Genomic DNA, 20,482 nt, shown 5'->3' on the forward strand with positions numbered 1-20,482 from the left:
TTCACTATACAAAACTAACGGTCACTGAAATGATCTCCTGGCTCTTGCCAAACCATAGGTATACCAAATGGCTTCTTATCACGTGTTCCCTTTGTCCACATCCGTAAACCCTCAACACACTGTTTGCACACCTTATGAGGGGTCCAAGAATATCTTGATCACCAAGTTTACTTTGAAATATACCAAAAATGCGCCAACCAGCCATAGCCTAGCAGAAAATATATATAAAAAGCCTGGTACTGTTTCTTGCTGCCAAATATTCCCTACCAACAATTAATATAATCCCACTCTGCTGAATGAAAAGTTAAGTATAAACCAACATAAGAATCAAAGAACAAATAAATATTTACCTTCTTTTTAACTTTCTGAGCCCTGGCCAGAGGGCAAGGTAAAAATGACAAAACTTCAAAACATAGTAACAATAATACAAAAATGTGGGGAAATGTTTTTAACATCAGAATATGTATGGCACTCTGAGGATAAAATTGAACCATACAAGCATATTTGGGAGTAGTGCTCCCTCAATAGGGAGGTTAGCACTTTGGTTACCAACAAACCCATTTCATCCAGAAATATAATTCTGTCACATGTGTGGTGATGATTACGATGAATTATGTTCTGCCTGCTGTGAGAATGCTGCGTGCCTATTGTGGATCTTGAAAGATTTTAGTCTTTCCTGTTCAAGTAATGCATAGTTTAGCTGGCTACATCAATGCAAATCGTGCCGCCCATTCCACCAGACCGCAGCATGTTTGGACGAATAATTTTAGATTTTGGGAAACAACTGCAGAACATGTTGTAAAACCAATATCTTAACCTCTCCAACTTTCAATTCTATTTGCCAAAAATAAGTTAAAAGTTCAGTTTCTTCGTTTAAACAATGAAAGAATTTTGCGATGACAAGTCTCCGGTGTTGACTCGTGGAATGTTGATCAGGACCTATCGCGTTTACCCAACATGAGATCAACTATCACAAACGTTAATAAAACCCCACCCGAGGAGTACCTTTGTATTCCTCAGGGATACACAGATTAGAAGGTCTGTTACAGTTTTCCAGATCTTCCACCTTTTCTTTTATGAATGAGAGAAGGGTGGCCTGTACAATTAATTTGCCTTGCTTGATCCTACAAGTTGTTCACACATTGTTCCAATTCTGTAATCTGCTTGGTGTTAGAGGTTATGTTTGCCAGGGCAGTTTCTATAATAAGTTAGGGAGCGTTGAATTTTTTGTCAAGATAGGTTAATAAAACATTGAGACCTAAATGGCTGTGGGACCCATAGGTGGGATATTTTGAGATGCTGCCAATGCCAAAGTCAATGCTTTTCCTTTTCCCCTTGTTTAGTGGTTTTTTTGTGAGAGGTATTGGTCACATTCTTGCCCATAATTCTTGCACATTTCCATGGCTTCCACAATATTCACCTTCAAACCACCAATCCCTTAGAACCACAATATCCATGCTACCTAATCCCTCCTCAGACCCTCACTTAATTCTTACATTAAAATCTTAGCGAAAATCTTTGTTACATTTGTGTCCAATACAATGAATCACTTTCTTTTCCCGACTAATTCAGATAGACCAAATTGGCTTTGAACCACTGCAACAAGCAGGAGACTACATGAAAGAGTACCCCAACTTATTTACTTTCTCAAGCTTGCTCTGATAAAATGGAACTAAACCAGCTATACTTTTCTCTCCCTTCTCCATCGCAACACGCTACCATCTTCTTCCTTCTTGTGATCTTTGGTCATCTAGATTGGCTGTGCCAGGATGACGTTACTCCTGTGCAGACATCGACAGATTATTGCAGAAAGGACATTGCCTGACTCCTACTTCAAAAATGACCTGCCTGTTCATATATTTTTCAAAGTAGAAATTTAGTTCTGCAATAAAATGATTTTCCTATTCTTAGATGTGCACAAGGCATTTGATTTAATCTTGTGGTTCTATAGTTTTTTTCTCGTCAGAATTGGGGCCTTGGGGATTGTAGTCCTGGATGTTGAGCATATAAACACACGCACACAGACTGACCTGGTAACTGGTAATTTGCAAGGCAATAAACAATGTCATTCTTGAATGCTTCCTTGTAAAGTAACCTTTTTTACATTCCTTTTAAATAGTAAAAAATAGACTTATTACACACCTTTGATTACATCCTACAGGGAGGAGATAAGTCATTTAAAGGAAATATCCTTAAACCCCAACGAATTACCTTTGTGGACGATTGGAGTTGCTGCAAATTCCATAAGATCATTACAACGCACATCAAGCTCTGACTTTTGAGCACTGGGTTTTTGAAGGTTCTTTTGTTTTTATTCTGTCTCTCACAGCTACAATAAACCTACCATTACAACTATAGACTGGTCATATCTTTGTCAGAGGGCAAACGTACAAAATCATCAGAGGATAAAATACTTCTTTTCCTCACTGTATCTATGTTTTTCTCTCCCCCATGACACACCAGTTAGTCCACTACCACTATATGTCTGATCCAGTGCTGAAACAATTCCTTTAACTGTGGGATAAAATAAAAATTATCTAAAGGGGTGAGCGCCGCCCCCCCCCCCCCCCCTCCCACACCCTGTATTAAGCATTGTTCATTGTCCTTTCTTTCCCCCAGTATGTCAGAATCCTTATGCCTTCCGAGGGTGCTATTCTTGTCCTGTCAAATATTTTCACGGCCCTGATAAAATAAATATCCTTTGATAATGTTAAATACTTCCCCTACCTCTGAACACTGTTATTTAGCTTCACCAGAACTTCACTGTTGACTTTAAATTTGGCAACACCTTCTATCTTTATTGAGGGGCCATTTTACCACCCCACTGAACCTATTTGAGTCTTGCTATACTCATAACCCAGATTTTGTTGGCCTTATTTTCCTAATACATAACATCCTTACCCACTCTGTAAATTGTAAATTCTACTACATGTACATGTAAAATGGTACTCGGGGAATCTCTAGATTTTTCAGAATGGAGTAAAATTTAGAATGCAGTAACAGAATATTCTCTTAACACAATCGTTCAGGAAAATACTTTTAAACTTTTTAGATACATTAAGCCTTTACCCATTACCAAAAGGGGTCAAGGAAGCCCTAGAAATAAAGACAAGCCTCATTAAAAGTTCATTAAAATATTTTGCACCTGCTAAGCTTGATACCTGTATTGCACTAAAAATAACATTTGAAGAACAAGTGCCCAGTGATAGTCTGCAACTATTATGGTACTGACATTGAAACAAAGCACATAATGGATGACGAAGCGGGAATCAATGAAATGGTCGAGACAGAATGGCTGCTGCAAGTCCTGTAACATTCACTGAATTTCAGCATTTTTGAGACCTTACCCTCTTTTCCTGGCCAGATCATGTTCACCTATAAATATTTACCCAGTAATTATAGAAAATAGAAGGCTGATTCTTTGAAAACATTGTCAAGCTGTTTTGACTTGCTGTATAGATGTTGGGAGTCCCCAGCTTTTTTTAACCTTCATGTTAGTACTGAATGTATAAAAGTAGTACTAAAACCACAAACAGGCAGTCAACTAGTATTTTTTTTAGAAAGGTGAACAATAGCAGCCAACATATTTGACAGGTGCATCTACATCCAAAATAGAACACTTTTAAAACATATAATATGAATCAAGAATGATTACAGTGACTATAAAAATGGAAATCCTTTAGGTACATTAAATTAACTTTAAAGTTTTGTGTTCTATTAGGATTATACGTACAAAAGAATATCTGTTTGTACTGGGAGTTAAAAAAAAAATCCTGTGCCCGTGGTCTCTAGTGACTTATCAATCATCCCTGTTCACAAAACCTTTTGTACATCCACAGAACACCGCATCTCTAGCTTACAGTAAAGTAGAAAGAGGGATAGGTTTTGTAGTCCAAAACACTTTATTTCTAGGGTGACAGTTCTGCCCTTCCATAGATATAGTATGGTGAGTGTTTTCACTCCAAGTTCAAAGTGTGTTATTAGCAGTCTGCCAGGTCAACATAATAGGAAAAATAATGGAGCCATCACAACAACAGTACTAATATGTTGTAGCGAGTATAACACATGAACTAATATGTGTTGCTCAGGCAGCCCTGAAGTCTTGGGAAGAGAGGCTGTCGAAAATGCGGCAGAAGTTCGGCCTCTGGAGCCTCAGAGACCTCACCGTCGAAGGGAAAACACTGGTACTCCGCAGCGATTTTCTTGTGTTGCAGTACCTCATCCAGGCCCTGCCACCCCGCACCAACACCTGCAAGGCCATCACAAGGGCAGTGTTCCACTTCATCTGGGGCTCGAAAATGGACAGAGTTTAGAGAACAGTGATGTTCAAAGAACATCAAAAGAGCGGCAAGGAAGTCCCAGACATCGCAACGAAGCTGAGGATTTTCTTTGTCTGCAGCACCATGAGGGACATTGGTGGAAGGATCTTCAACTTCTGCAGGAAACTCCATGTCACGTTTCTTTTTCCTCCCACTATGGAGGAGTCTTGGATGGGACAAGTGGGACAGCTCTGTCCAGTACAACTGGGACACCCCTTGGTTCTACAAGATAATGCGTGGAAAGCACTCTATGGAACCTGCTCCAGGTAGGAATGCAGTCACCTACCCGGGTCCAGGAGACTTACCAACAGGCACAGGAACATGGCCTGGATTGCAGTTCAAGGAGGACTACCCCTTAGGACGTTCATACATGCCAGGAACTTATGTAGATACAGGCACTGCTCATTCAGCATCGCCGAAAAGCAGATGGCCCTGTATGTCTTCTGGCAGTGCCCCTACGCCCAAGCTGTGTTTAAGACCTTGGAACAGGAATCGAATGAATGAATTCGTCTCTGGGACGTCCATTGCACACTTTGCTATGTTGTATGATCTGTTCCACAGCAAATACACAGAAGAGGAAATCGATGGAGCTTGGAGGATAATGAACATTCTCACAGACTGTCTTTATTGGATGCCTGTTGACATTGTTTTAGATATATGTAAGAGGTCAAATAAAGCTTCCGGCCTGAGAGCTCTTTAGGAGGGTAGAAGTTGTTGTATATAAAAGGTTATGCTGGTAATCTATTTGGGTATAGCAGGTCATGCAGAACGTGAGAGACGTGCCTTTGCCTTGCATCTCACGTCAGGCATCACACCGCAGTGTGCAGGATTGAATGTATTTATTTGCGAGCATGTTGGGGGGGATTGAACTAATAAGTGGATTTAGTTGCACACCTTGAGTCTGTGCAATTTGTTCAAAACAGATTTGTCTGGAGGGTATAAGCAATCACAAAATTTAGATCCACAAAGATAACCTTTAAAGAACAACATCACCATTGTACCTCTGTCAAACGTTTTGATGTCATCCATGGCAGAGTTGATTGCACTCAATTTTTCACATCCTTCCTTTAATACTGATCCTGTTCGAAAGACGGCAGCATGACTCTGCATTGTCTATAAATATATATATACACACATAAAAAAAAAATAATCAGCCTTGACAGTTTAGGGCATGTGTACTCAGGATCACAAACAGTAGTGTATCATTTCATTAGGTTTGCTACTCACTTTTACATTATTTGAAGATATGAATCCGACTTTCAGACTTTGTTTTTTGTTTTCCACATTTTGGCATGGTTTAACATTTTAAAAGAATACATGTTACTAATATATATTTCACCAACAGCTATTTTACCACAGCTTTGAAATTTTGTTTTATTTTTTATTGTAGTAAAGTAAGTAAAATCGTGTGTGTCTATTACCTCAGAGTAATATACAATTAGGTCCATAAATATTTTGACAGACAACTTTTTTGTAATTTTGGTTCTGTACATTACAAATAATTTTAAATTTAACAACTTAGATGCAGTTCAACTGAGGTCTTTCAGCTTTTTTTTTTTTTTTTTTTTAACATAACCACTTCATTTCAGGCGCTCAAAAGTAATTAGACAATTGACTAAAAGGCTATTTCATGGGCTGGTGTGGGCAATTCCTTCCGTATGTCATTATCAATTAAGCAGATAAAAGGCCTGGAGTTGATTTGGGGGGGTGGGGGGGGGGGGGGGGGGGGGTGTTTGCATGTGGAAGGTTTTGCTGTGGACAACATGCCGTTAAGGGTGCTCTCCATGCAGGTGAAACAAGCCATCTATAGGCTGCAAAAACAGAAAAAAAAACATCTGAGAAATTGCTACAATATTAGGAGTGGCAAAATCTACAGTTTGGTACATCATGAGAAAGAAACAAAGCACTGGTGAACTCAGCAATGCCAAAAGACCTGGACGTCCACTGAAGACGGTGGATGATAGCTGAATCATTTCCATGGTGAAGAGAAATCCCTTTACAACAGCCAACCAAGTGAACAACACTCTCCAGGAAGCAGGCATATTGATATCCAAGTCTACTATAAAGAGAATACTGCATGAAAGTAAATACAGAGGGTGCACTGCAAGGTGCAAGCCAATCATAAGACTCAAGAATAGAAAGGCTGGATTGGACTTTGCTCAAAAACATCTAAAAAGCCAGCACAGTTCTGGAAAAACATTCTTTGGACAGATGAAACCAAGATCAACCTTTACCAGAATGATGGCAAGAAAAAAGTATGGAGAAGGCGTGGAACAGCTCATGATCCAAAGCATACCACATTATCTGTAAAACATTGCGGAGGCAGTGTGATGGCTTGGGCATGCATGGCTGCCAGTGGCACTGGGACACTAGTGTTTTTTTAAAGATGTACCACAGGACAGAAGCAGCCAAATGAATTCTGAGGTGTTCAGAGACATACTGTCTGCTCAGATCCAGCTAAATGCAGTCAAATTGATTGGGAGGCTGTTCATAATACAGATGGACAATGACCCAAAACATACAGCCAAAGCAACCCAGGAGTTTATTAAAGCAAAGAAGTGGAATTTTCTTGAATGGGTCAGGTATTCACCTGATCTGAACCCAATTGAGCATGCATTTCACTTGTTGAAGACTAAACTTCGGGCAGAAAGGCCCACAAACAGCAACTGAAAGCCGCTGCAGTAAAGGCCTGGCAGAGCATTAAAAAGGAGGAAACCCAGCATCTGGTGATGTCCATGAGTTCAACAGGCTGTCATTGCCAGCAAAGGGTTTTCAACCAAGTATTAGATATGAATATTTTATTGTTAGCTTTTTAAATTTCCAATTACTTTTAACCCCCGAAATGAAGTGAATGTGTTTAAAAAAAAAAAAGGCTTTAGTTTCTTATATTTTTATGCAATCTTTTTTTAAAGCTGAAAGTCTGCAGTTCAACTGCATCTGAGTTGCATCTGAGTCATTTAAAATTAATTGTGGTAATGTATAGAACCAAAATTAGATAAAAAGTTGTCTCTGTCCAAATATTTATGGACCTAACGGTACAGTATATTAGCATATATTTGACTTTCACAGCAGTTTTTGTGTGTTCTTTCAAAAGTAGTAACATTTTTATTGAATAAACCTTTCTAGTGACTAGAACTTCTCTATCCTAACTTGCATGACACCTTTGATAGGTGAATATACCTGTTTACGGTCAGGTAGATTAAGGCTCCTGCCTAAATCTCCTGAGGTTGGGAAACATAAAACAAGATCAGCCAAATGGTCTCAAAGGGAACTTGTGAATTTATAAAATAAAATATTTACTACAGTGCTGTTCTGATGTCTGAAGCCTTAAAAGATTAAAAAAATCCTATTACATTGTAATCTGCTTTTAAAACATTGATCACAGTGATAAAGTTATAAAAAATAAATCCAAATAATAAATCCTAAAGTTTATTCTATTATAGTACCCTTGTTTGGACAATTTTTTAAATATAATTATCACATTAATTTTTTTATTATTTTTTATAATTAATATTTATAAGTATTTATTATATTGTATAGCTTAACAAGAAAACATTTTTTTCATCTCTAAGGATTTTTCAAAATATTTAGTGTATTTCAGGTCTGCGGAATCTAGAAATATCAGTTTCATTGAATTGGTTCTAGTTCTTGTGATACAGAAATAGAATAGACAATTTTACCAACAACAAATGATAAAACATCATATTATTATCAATCTTTATTTACACAGATGTTCTGCATTTTATAAAATAAATGTAGCATTATTTTCATGAAACTTTCATTTGCCTTCTTTTTATTCATACATTTTCTTTTTTTACAGAAATATGAGTTCTTCAAGAAGTTGTTTAAATGACCCTAATCTATTTTGCTCCATTTGTGGCAAAGACTGAGAAGAAACATTACAGAATTTGTGAAACAAGCATATCTTGCATATTTTAGTAATAAAGTTGGGGACCAAGATAAGTATTGAGCTCCCCATATGGTATGCAAAACTTGTGTAGAGTGTCTACATTGGTGGAAAAATGGAAAAACTGAAAAGTTTCAAATTTGGTGTACCTATGGTATGACAAGAGCCCAAAAATCATCATAATAATTGTTATTTTTGTGCTGTGAATGTAAAAGGTTTCAATCGTTACAAGAAAAACAAGTGGGAGTACCCTGATTTGGATTCAGCAAGACGACCTGTGCGGCATAATGCTAATGTTCCCATTCCAGTGTTCAGTATTCTCCCTGAGTTTCCTGTATATAACATGGAGGACTTAGGGGGTTTGGAGTGTAATCCAGGAGTTAGCAGTGGAAGTGAATATGAAGTAAGTGTTTCATCAAACCAGCAGTACTCCCAAGTTCAATGATTTAATACGTGAATTAAATCTAAGTCAAAACAAGCATCTAAACTTTTAGCATTCAGGTTAAAAGAAAAGAACCGTCTGAGACCGAAAGTTAAAATAACGGTTTACAGGGCAAGAGAGGTGACACTCCTACCATATTTCAGTGAAGATGGAGACTTTTTTACACTTGTACTGTTGTAACATCCCTGGACTACTGGCCCATAAAGGAGTACCAGAATACCAAGCAGAAGACTGGCGGCTTTTCATAGACAGTTCCACTCGAAGTTTGAAATCCATTTTACTGCATATTGGCAACTGCTATGCATCAATTCCAATTGGTCACTCTACAAAACCTAAAGAAGAATATGAAAATATCCAAATGGTCCTACAAAAGCTTTGCTATCATGAACACCAATGGTCCATATGTGTTGATTAAAAAATGGTGAACTTCCTACTTACAAAACTTGATCTTGAACTTTGGAAACTTGGGTGCTACTATGAGCATAAAGGTACACTATCTCCATAGCCATTTGCAAAAATTTCCAGAAAACCTTGGCAATTTCAGTGAGGAACAAGGGGAGAGGTTCCATCAAGATATAAAGGTGATAGAAGAAAGGTATCAGGGTAAATGGGATAGACACATGATGCCACACTACTGCTGGAGTCTTCAACATGATTGCCCTGGTCATCAGCATAAAAGGAAATGATATAAATGCAGTTTTTCAACTGGCAAGGCAAGGGTTTTAACCCATTACAAACCTACCTTCTGCATATTTATTCTTAGTTCTGATGTTCTAGTGCTTCCATTAGCAAATCTTAGCTTGTCCAGATTTGCGACAGAGTCCTCACCAGCATTTGGTTTGTATGGAGGTAATGGCTCTCCTAAAAAAAAAAAAAAAAAAAAAGGAAATATATTTATTTTCTGGGAGAGACAAGCTCCCAAATGGGACTAAAAAAAACCCTAAACAGTTAATTATCTCCGCTTCTATCAAAACAATAAAGTATGGGCTAATGTTACTAGTTTACTAGACATGCAAGTTAATAAACTCCTATACATAAAATCAACATAACATTCATTATACGGCCAAATAATAAAAATAATATTCAAAGTATTTGTTACAAACAAAATATAATAGGATTTAGAGTTACCAGGTTTGCTGGTCTCAGAAATACTAAGTGCACAAGCACGCCCAAATACAACCAAATCCAGGAGGGAGTTTGCACCAAGCCTGTTTGCCCCATGTACAGAGGCTGATGCTGCTTCACCACAAGCATACAACCCTGGCACCACTCTGTCTTCACCATTTACATGAATAACAGCCTGAAAGAACACAAAAAAGCTTATTGGAGCTAATTGTATATGCAGGCAAAATAAAGTCAATCTTTAAATATAAAAAACACACAAAAACTATCAAAAATGTATGATTTGGGCAATTTTCTGCATGGTGAAGTTTAAGATTGCTGTAGTCTTGTAAAAAAGTTAACTACAAATAAATAAAGTGGGGATTGTGTACTGAGGGGTTAATATACATGATATATGTCAGCCCCTCACGGTAGGGGTATGGACCATGGGCTAAGGACTGGTATGTGGTGGGCATTGGCTGCTAAAGTGCTGAGTATACTGAGTTCTGAGGGGGTTAATACTCAAAAGTGGGGAGTGGACACAGATTAGGTATTGCACACTAACTGGGGACTGAAATATTAACACATGCATTTTGGACTGGGCAATTACGGACTTTTGCACATGTCCTGAATACTGGGTGTTTGAGATTACCAGAGGCCCTTTCACTAGCACAGGTATTTAAGTACAGTACATACTCCAAGGACTGGGTGCACAAGTACTGAGAATTGGGTAATGAAAAGCTAAAGCAAAAAAAAATGGGACTGGGCAATTAGGGGTTACTACATAGTAACTGAAACTTGGGAGCTTAGGAAGTTTAACTTACACAAACTGGGAACTGGGGGTATAAGTAAATGGGCTATAGCACAATTTGTTTACTTCACATTAACTCAGCACTGAGGATTTAGCCGGGGACTGGCCTCCAGAAGGTTACAAAATATATGTTAGGAATATGGCTACAGAAACCAAAAAATATAAATATATCCATCTTTTACACTTCATACAGTGTCCCAAATGGGACAAAAACCCTGAACAAAGTATGGGCTACTGTTCTTAGTTTACTAGTGCATACACATTTCACACTAAGAAGAAATATTGATGTGGTGAGTTACTGGACTTTTCTGCTGTTTTTACTGATTATTAATATTTGATTGATCATCCACATAATTTTCTTGTATCAAAACAGTAAAGTAGTAAGCACAACTGTACTTGTCCTTTATAGTTAGTTGGAATTCCTCCCATGTTATAGTGAACTGTAGGAAGGACTGGTATTGGCTCCTTAGTGACATCAACACCTGCAAAGATCATAGCCGTTTCTGAAATGCCTGGCAGACGCATAGCCAACTGCTGAGGGGGAAGGTGGTGAAGCTGTAGATATACATGGTCTTTTTCTGGCCCACAACCTCTGTTAAAGACAGACATCAATAAACAGAAATTAAAACATAACAGAAAAGCAGGGAAGAGGCTCATCAAATGGCAAAATTTGCATGCATGTAAACATATTCCTGTAAATATTGAAGAAATATATAATATTCACTAACATTCCCTATAAGAAAGATTTTTTTAAAACTGGCATAATGAAGAGATGCCACCTAAGACAGTTCATTCACAAACAGGATACTGTAACCATAACTGCAATGTAGACAACAAACAGGCTTTCTAAAATTCTAATGTCCCAGCTAATACAACTGGTGTACTGTCTCTAGTAAATGTATGCATACAGACCAATATCAAATTAAATACATCGACTTTACTACAGCACTCTAGCTATACTAAACAATATTTCCAAAGTAAATAAATTTAGACACCAGTCCCAATCTAACTAAACCAATCCTTTTCATCAGTGTTTCTTAGCCTGGTGGAACTTTAGGCTTCCCCAAGGTTTACTTGAGCAATGAGCAGTTTGTGACCCTTAGGTCAGTTTAAACAAAAGGCCCACTTTGAAAAAACACCTGATCAGGCACTGATCCCACTAGAGAAATGTAAAAAAAAACTTGAGCTGTGTATCAAGAACTCAGCGGTGGTTGCCAGGGAAACCCAGCTATCCCGACTTTCCTTGTGTGTGCCAGGAATGAAGGAACCCCCATTATGTCATCCCAGCACAGACAATCAAGATGGCCAAAAAATGTAAATAGAAGAAAAGAAGAGGTAGTTTTTATGATTTAGTTCTACTTTAAGTGATACCAATAATCTTTTTGGTGATCTGTATAGGTTACATTCTTCACACTGACCAGCAATGTTAAAGCATACTCCCCACTGATCAAAACCTGAAAGTTGTTTATGAGTTCCTCTATATAAACAAAAAAAACATTAAATGCAGCCTTTCTGTACTTTTTTAAATAAAATAGCTGGGAACTCCTAATGCTAGAATATAAAAAAAAGTGTACAATAATTTGGTAGCCACTGAAATTAAAGCATGTGCATTACTACAGAACATAGAAAAATGTTAACGAATTACTGTAGTGAATACCTTCCCTCGCGAATCTCTATAGTCATAGAACGAGATACTACATCCCGAGAAGCCAAGTCCTTAGCAACAGGAGCATATCTTTCCATAAACCTTTCACCTTCACTATTAATTAGAATACCACCCTCTCCACGGCATCCTTCGGTGATCAGACAACCTGCTCCATATATACCTGCAGTGTAAAAAAAAGCAAAAAACGTATTGCTAATAATGTTACTAATCAACAAACCATTTATAAAAAAATTACCAAAAACATTAAAATTGTAAAAGGTACGTCCAGGCATTACCTAAATATAACTTTTGTTTTCTTTTACTGTATTCCTGTAGCAAGAAAAAGCACTATACAGGTACTTTGAAAATGTATACAGCTTTTTCAGCTCAGTTCCTCTTAAATGTAGGCACACCCTCAGAACCCTAATGATCCCTCAAGAGCCTTTGCCCTTGGAGGTCAAGGCAGCACCATTTTGCAGAAATAGAAGATATATAGATGTTACAATGGAAGTTAGGCATACACTGAACAAGATAATGTGAAGGTCTTGTAGAGCTGTGCAGAATGTTTCAAAGATAGGGTTTTTTTTCCTCACCTTAATTGAATTTTGTTTAACTAAGGTTTCACTTCTATCAACTGCAGGAAAAAAAGTTGCTGTTACTTTTGAGAAAAAAAAACTGAATTACATTTTCACGTTTCAAAAGGCACAATTGCACCATAGAAGCCCTGTTCTGCTTAACAATTGACCAACATTTTTAGTTTACTTCAAAGTAAATTACATATAAAACAGATGTAAAACACAGTTAATGCTACAGACAAAGTTAGAGATGGCAATCTATTAACCATGAGATTGATTATACACACAAAAATGTGTATGCCCCCTTCACTTTTTCCAGTTTTGTTATGTTGCATATGATACTACAATAGTTTAAAATATTTTTTTTAAATACAATCTGATCAATTAGGGAAAAAGGACCTTCGTGGGAAACCAAGAACCTGATGGTCATTCTGACTGAGCTCCAGAGATACTGCCCCTGATTCATCAAGCAGAATCGGATGATCGTTCGCGCATTCGTATTCGCGATCCGAAATCGTACGCCGTCGCGCTATTCAGCAACTGAAAAAGCTCGCGGCCGTACAGAGAGCAGGTGTGCGGTAATTAATTGCTATGATCTCACCATTGAGCTTAACAGATCCTCCTTAATCGCGCAGCTGAAATCTAATGGCCTTAATTGGCAGAATCGCGCCCCCTATTGCTCATTATTATGAAGGCAGGAATCCGGCTGGCAGTGAGGAGGCGAGTTTACGAGCACACTCGAGTCCGGACCGAGGGAAACCGCGCTCGCTGGTCGCGAGTACTTTCGTGCTTCCAGCGAGCGCGGATTTTATTGTTGAATCAGGGGCACTGTGTGAAGAAGTTCCAGAAAAACATATAAAACTGTACAGCGCTGCGTAATATGTTGGCGCTATATAAATCCTGTTTAATAATAATAATAATAATAAAACTGCAGCCCTTTATGGAAGTATAAGAATAGAAGTGTGTTCCCCTTACTAGAGTTTTACAATGAAGGTTGTGCCACCTCTTTGATTAGTCTAAATTGAACATTCAAATCAAAGGAGGGAAAGAAAGAGGTTTTGGGCTCGCAGATAGTTTTGAGAAACGAAATTGTAGTATTTAAACACATTTAGTAAAGAAAACAAGTTCAGACAGATCTATACCTCATAACTGTTTGACACTTCACAGTATATGGGTAACAATGTACATACGTATATTCAAGGAATACAAAAAAGGGTGACGAAGAAGAGCTTAAAGTGTAATGAATCCAACGCATTTTAGCCACGAATCAGCTTCCTCAGGGTTATAATAGTAAGCAAGCTTAACGGTCTGTATATGTACATAGAGATTGAATAAAGAAAAAGAAGATTGAAATAAATAAATTGTTTACACAGCAAGATCAATAATAAATATAGGTATGTCAAAAGGATTTTTTCAGAATATCTGACAATTTATGAAATTTGATTTCTCATTAAGTAAAATTTAAAGTGATTGTATCAGATTTAACAAACATTATTCAAGTGATAAATGAGTTGCAGGAAGTGTGTCTAATAAATACTGCACCTTCCTAATTAGCAGAAGTGCAGGGTGCGCCTCCAGCTCCAGACATCATAGGGCTGCAGCCATCGCTTCAGTCCTCTGATTGTATGGAGGGTGATGCGCCCAGATAAACTGCATATAAGCCTTGCTGGCTGAAATAGTGCAGCCCCCGCCCCCTGCAAGGCAGGGTGGACAGCAGAGGGGATCCTCTAAGTAGGGTTGAATGATGATTTCATGATGTAGGTAGAAATCAAATAGATCACACTTGAATAGGGGTAAGGTGTTAAGTGCAGGTAATACATAGAGGAATAGAGTAATTTGATAATAATATAGCTCTGGTTACAGAATGATATACATGGTTTTTTACAATCACATGATTCTGATACAGAAAAGTACAAATAATATGCCTGGATGATCACAGGTGGGAAGCTGAATAATACATGATTAATAATGACAAAAACAATAAAAGATAATATATTTTTTATACAGTGACACAAAAGTGCAACATCAAATTGATTAAAAAAAAATATGTTCAATATCTGCCTTTGGAGATTGGGGGGGGGGGGGGGAGAAAATGTGTCTGAAGATATATAAAGGCAAGTACACTTTAAAGAAAAGATTTGAAGGTGACAGCCTCATTCAACCCGGGTGGCTCTTAATTTCATTATCCATTTAATCTCACATTGTAATAATTTTTTTGTCAAGGTCCCCACCTCTCTGATCACTGGGTAGATGTTTCAGGCCAGAGAACTGTAGGACCTGTGTGTTATACTGATGACGTGTTCCAACATGGCGGCATAGTGGTGTAGTGATTCTGCCTACCCCAATTGAGTGAATATGCTCATAGATTCTTTGCTTAGAAGGTCGTTTAGTGTTCCCTATGTAAAATGAGCCACAAATACAGGTAATTATATAAGACACGCCTGCTGTCTTGCAATTAATGCAATGGTTTGGCCTATGAATCATGCCGTCAGGTAAGGTAATCACTGAAGATTCTTTAATCTAAGCACATTGCCTGCAATAGCCACATCTGAAAGTACCATGTACTGTGTCTTGTTTTCGGTCATTATCCTCACCGTGATAATGACTGGAAACTGATTCTTGATCGATCTAGATTTTCTGTATGTAATAAGTAGTTTCTCACTTATGAATTGCTGACCCTAGGGTCAGATTGGAGAATATGGCAGTTGTGACTAAGAGTTTTAAAGATAAAGTCATGCTTTTGATTAAATGTCGTAATAAGTGTGGTTGGGGCTTGAGAATGAGTATTTGGTTGAGATGTTTTAACCTCCCTAGCGGTAATCCCCAGTGTGATTCGGGGAGGCTTTTACATGCAAAAAGCGGTAATCCCGAGTCACACTCGTGGTAACTTTAAGAGCCCCCTTACCTTTGCCCCACGCAACGCTGCGGGTGATGCGGTGGAGTGATGGATTCTGGGGGCGGGAAATTTAAAAGCAGATTACTATGTAATCTGCTTTTACATTTTTTTTTACAGTAAAAAAAACATCAAAACATAAAATAAAAGTATAAATACATATTGTAGTGCACCAAGCAACGTTGCCCAGTGCCGATTTACATTTTGCCCACTATTAGCCCTGACCTTGATCTGACTTTTTGATGACTTTTTGATCACTTCCTGAATGTATCATTTGATCACTTTGTCTTTGACCTTGATTGTTCCTGACTTATTGCTGGAGACCACATGGTATCCAAAATGCATCTCGCCGGCGCAAGCGCTGTTTTGGAGGAATTCAAACGCAGCGATAGCGATTTGGAGACCTTTGTGGAATCGAGCGATAGTGATTCACCAGGAAATTTGTCATCGGACAGCGAAAGTGAACTGAGCGACGATTCTGGACCTGAGGTCAGTGCTGTATGCACATGGTGTCCTTTTGACCTTGATGTGGACCAGGCAGCACCGCCCAGATTTCCATTTACCGGCGCACCTGGGATGAAAATTGAGGCTAAATGCGATGACCCCCTGGCATACCTTAAGTTGTTTTTGACCGATGAAGTTATCGAAAAAATTGTTGCAGAGACAAACAGGTAAGACGCTCTTGTGTTTGCTAACTTTTTAAAATTTTTGCTATATTTTTTATGCAAATTTATGCTGCTCTGTGTTTGCTAACTTTTTTTTTTAATTTTTAAAAAATTTTTTTTTTTGCCAACATGTGTGCTGTTCTGTGCTAACTTTTTAATTTTTTTATGCCAACATGTATGCTGCTCTGTGTTTGCTAACTTTTTGAAATTTTTTGCTTTTTTTTATGCAAACATATATGCTGCTCTTTGTTTGCTAACATATTACCTTGACACTATAAAAGAACATATCCTAAAATACATTTTTTATTTTGTTTTATGCAGGTACGCTGGACAACAACAAGGCTTATATGCAGCCTACTTAGAAGATACCCATGCTGTCCACCCCACCTAGCGGGGGACGGGGGCTGCACTGTTGCAGCCAGCAAGGCTTATATGCAGTTTATCCGCATGAGTCATTTTGTCCCCCCCGTATGATCCGCCCCTTCTGGGTGCATCACCCTCCATACATTCAGAGGACTGAAGCGATGGCTGCAGCCCTATGATGTCTGGAGCTGGAGGCAGGATGACATCACAGGGTAACCCTTCACTGTGGGGAGGAGCAGTGTGTACGCCCCCACACTGACGGGCACGCCCTGCATTCCTGCTAATTAGGAAAGAGCAGCCTTTATTAGACACACTTCCTGCAACACACAGCTTCTCTGGTTGTTTGTAGACCAACACATGGCGTTTTAAAAGTTTTTTCCTTTTTCTCCATCTGGATACTGCTTGCATACTGCTTGTAGGTAGGATCAGTTCTTTGTTCATGGACTTGTTCTGACCCAATTCCCAGTACTTATACCTATATCATGACCATTATTTACATTTACAGCATCTTACTTTTTTTGGAGCTTTATGATACTTTCAACATCTCTGCAACTATCTACAACTCCTGTTTCCAGGTATTTGTGGTATTTATTGATTATAATAAAGATCCTTTGGATCTTTGATCCCCTTCTGATATACTCATAGATATCAATCCCCTTTTATTCTCTCTTTAGTAATTAAGATTTAAATAGTGTCATTTGTTACACAGTCCTTTCTAGATTAATGTTATTTGTTACATTTATTTTACTATTCTAGGAATGGGAAGGCTAATTGCCTGTCCCTGCTTTTGACCTGCTCTAAAGCTCGTTTGGATGATACCATCTTTCTTTTGGGGTCACCTATATCCCCCCACACCCAGTCCTAGAACTGATTAGAATACTCAAAGTGTTCCTGACCTGGGGTATGTACCCCTAATGACCAGACATCCTATTTAGCCTATATGTAGTGCTATTTGTATTACTAATATACTCATTTTTACCTAGATACAGCCTTTACCACAATCAAAGCTTCGCTTAGATATCACTAATTTCCAGCACTGTACCCTTACAACCTTTATCAAATTAGATACCCGAGTAAGAAATTGATTATACCCTCCATTTTCTGTCTGCACAGTAGATTATCAATTTTCTAAGGCATATACATACTATAAATGCATAAGAAAGTCTATGATGCATCTACACACTATGGATACATATATCTACCATAAACATTGTATAATTTTAGTTTTTCATTTATCACTTAAATAATGTTTGTTAAATCTGATACAATCACTTTAAATTTTACTTGATGAGAAATTTCATAAATTGTGTCAATGATATTAAACTGAAAAAAGCCTTTTGACATACCTATATGCATTATTGATCTTGCTGTGTAAACAATGTATTTATTTCAATCTTCTTTTTCATTAATCAATCTCTATGTACATATACAAACCATTAAGCGTGCTTACTATCATATCCCTGAGGAAGCCCATTCGTGGCGAAACGCATTGGATTCATTACACTTTAAGCACAGTCTTCATCAACCTTTTTTGTATTCCTTGAATATACGTATGTACATTGTTACCCATACACTGTGAAATGTCAAACAGTTATGTCAAAAGCACCCAAAGAACTCTGACTGTAAGGAATAAGATTCTCCGGTCAAATGAAATTAAGCAGTTTAGCCTCAATTCTAAACATTATGTCTGAAGAAAACTAGGCACTGCTCAATACCTGTTCATCTACCATCCCAACAGTAAAGCATGGTGGTGACAGCATCATGCTGTGGGTGTGTGTGTGTGTGGGAGGGGGGGGGGGGGGTCAGGAACAGGGCTTGGGAGATTGGTCTGGCTAAGGGAACGCTTAATAGGGCAAAGTACAGAGATATCCCCAATTAAAACCTGTTCCACAGGACCTAGGACCCCTGGGCCATTGGTTTACCTTCCAGCATGACAATGTTGCAGGCCTAAACAGTCCTCTGAAATGCAAAAAGCTATTTCTTCATCTCAAAAAACAAGCCCTTGACATTGTGTTTCTACAGGAGACACATTGGAAAGAGGGAAGGAGGGAGGGAAATGCTATGCTTTTCAGAACCCCCTGGAATGGGGATGTGATTTACACGACTTACAGAACTAAAACAAAAGAGGTTACCATACATAATTATCTCCACAAGTTTGATTCCTATGAATAGATACCTTTTTGTGCAAGTGGTGGTGAACCTATGGCACACACACACCATAGGGGGCACTCAAAGCACTCTCAATTGGGCACGCGCTCCCCACCTCAGCTGGCCTCCCATTAGCTGTGCCATTGTCCCTCTGTCAGGCCATGCTGGCTGCGGAATTTCCCTTCTCTGGAGTCATCAATAAACCCTCAGAATACCAGGCTGTGGGGAGGAGAGGCAGCTGATGCATCTTGAAGCTGAGGTGTCTTGAACCAGAATTGAAAGGATGAAAGAACAGAGGGAGAGAGGAAAGTGAGGGAGGGGGTAGGCACACAGAGGGGGAATCTTGTTTTTCTCTGTCCTAGTTACGGGAAGTACAGTATGAACTACTAAGCTGAAGACCCTGAACAGAGCTACACAGCCCAGGGACAGGAGTACCAGTTTGTGGGCTATACCCAGTCAGGACCAGGTGAACACAATGCTTGTGGTAGAAGGTGTGCCTGGTAAATGTAATATTTCTTTGGAAAACCGTGAAGGCTGTAAATATAATGTAAAAACCGGCAACCGGTTAGCGGAGACTTTTTATATAAAGTGAACTGAAGAAATGCAGAACCCAAAATTAAACAAATCATTTAAACTTTAAACAATTAGCAGCAGCAGTAGAGTTGTTCTGTGGTTATAGTGATACTTAAGAAAAAAACAAATGAATATTCGTTACAATGGTGGGTTGCGTTTAGGTTATGCTAGGTTGCCATTCTTTGTTAATGCCCCCTCCATACAAACCTTTGAAATATGCCACTGGGAACCCGGTAACTGTGTGTTGCTGTCCATTGTGCTTAAAAATGTTGTGTGCAATGTACCGCATTACAATGCAATTGGCATGTGTTTAGTAAAAATCCCTGCATTGCTGTAATGTAAGCGAGCCCTTAAAGCGAAGCTAATCACCTATACTTAGAATTTTCACTTTTTATATAAAAGAGTAGACAACTCCTTTATTAAAAAAAAAAAAAAAAATTTGTTTGCACCACTCTCTTCTTAGGCGATCAAGAATGAATGGGAACACAGATGCGTGATGTAGGTATCCCGGTAGGCTCTTGGCTGCTCCTTCTGCGCTGAAGGAGCCCTTTCATCAATAGGTGAAAAAATTACCGATCTCATGAAGGCTCAGTGAGATTGGCAAGTTTTTTTCCCAATCTACTTCACCCAACCTCGCATTGCGCAGGCGATGTAAGAAGAACGCTCTCTCAGCACCAGGCGGAAGACGGATACCGGGACGACACAGAACCCGATGGAAGGAACCTCCCGACAAATGGACTGCTCTGTGGGATTAAAGTGTGATTTTTGATTTTGAGTAAGTTTTGGGTTTACTTCCACTTTAACTTTAAGCTTCGCTCTGGGAAGATATTTGATTTACCCAGTGATGTCCTGCACTGATTAGACTGAAAGTAAATTGAAATATTTAAATGTATGCCCAGGCTATATTATATATATATATATATATATATATATATATATATATATATATATATATATATATATATATATATATATATATATATATATATCCTTGCATATCTCCCTAGGATTCAGGGTTACTTTTTCTAATGCTGCAAATA

General features: G+C 38.4%; 1 protein-coding gene across 1 annotated transcript in view; it reads right to left on the reverse strand.

Annotated features, from left to right (window-relative positions):
- The window catches only part of SDHA (succinate dehydrogenase complex flavoprotein subunit A), a 160,783-nt gene that overhangs the window by 31,289 nt on the left and 109,012 nt on the right, over nucleotides 1–20,482 (reverse strand). The window contains exons 8-12 of the mRNA XM_072412019.1: nucleotides 12,238–12,406; nucleotides 10,977–11,172; nucleotides 9,797–9,968; nucleotides 9,411–9,529; nucleotides 5,321–5,432 (exon numbers count right to left, since the gene is read on the reverse strand). Coding sequence (XP_072268120.1) covers nucleotides 5,321–5,432; nucleotides 9,411–9,529; nucleotides 9,797–9,968; nucleotides 10,977–11,172; nucleotides 12,238–12,406 — 768 coding nt within the window. The remainder of the gene's footprint in view (nucleotides 1–5,320; nucleotides 5,433–9,410; nucleotides 9,530–9,796; nucleotides 9,969–10,976; nucleotides 11,173–12,237; nucleotides 12,407–20,482) is intronic.

The sequence above is a fragment of the Pyxicephalus adspersus genome, chromosome 5 (genome assembly GCF_032062135.1).
Source record: "Pyxicephalus adspersus chromosome 5, UCB_Pads_2.0, whole genome shotgun sequence".
NCBI classification, from domain to species: domain Eukaryota; kingdom Metazoa; phylum Chordata; class Amphibia; order Anura; family Pyxicephalidae; genus Pyxicephalus; species Pyxicephalus adspersus.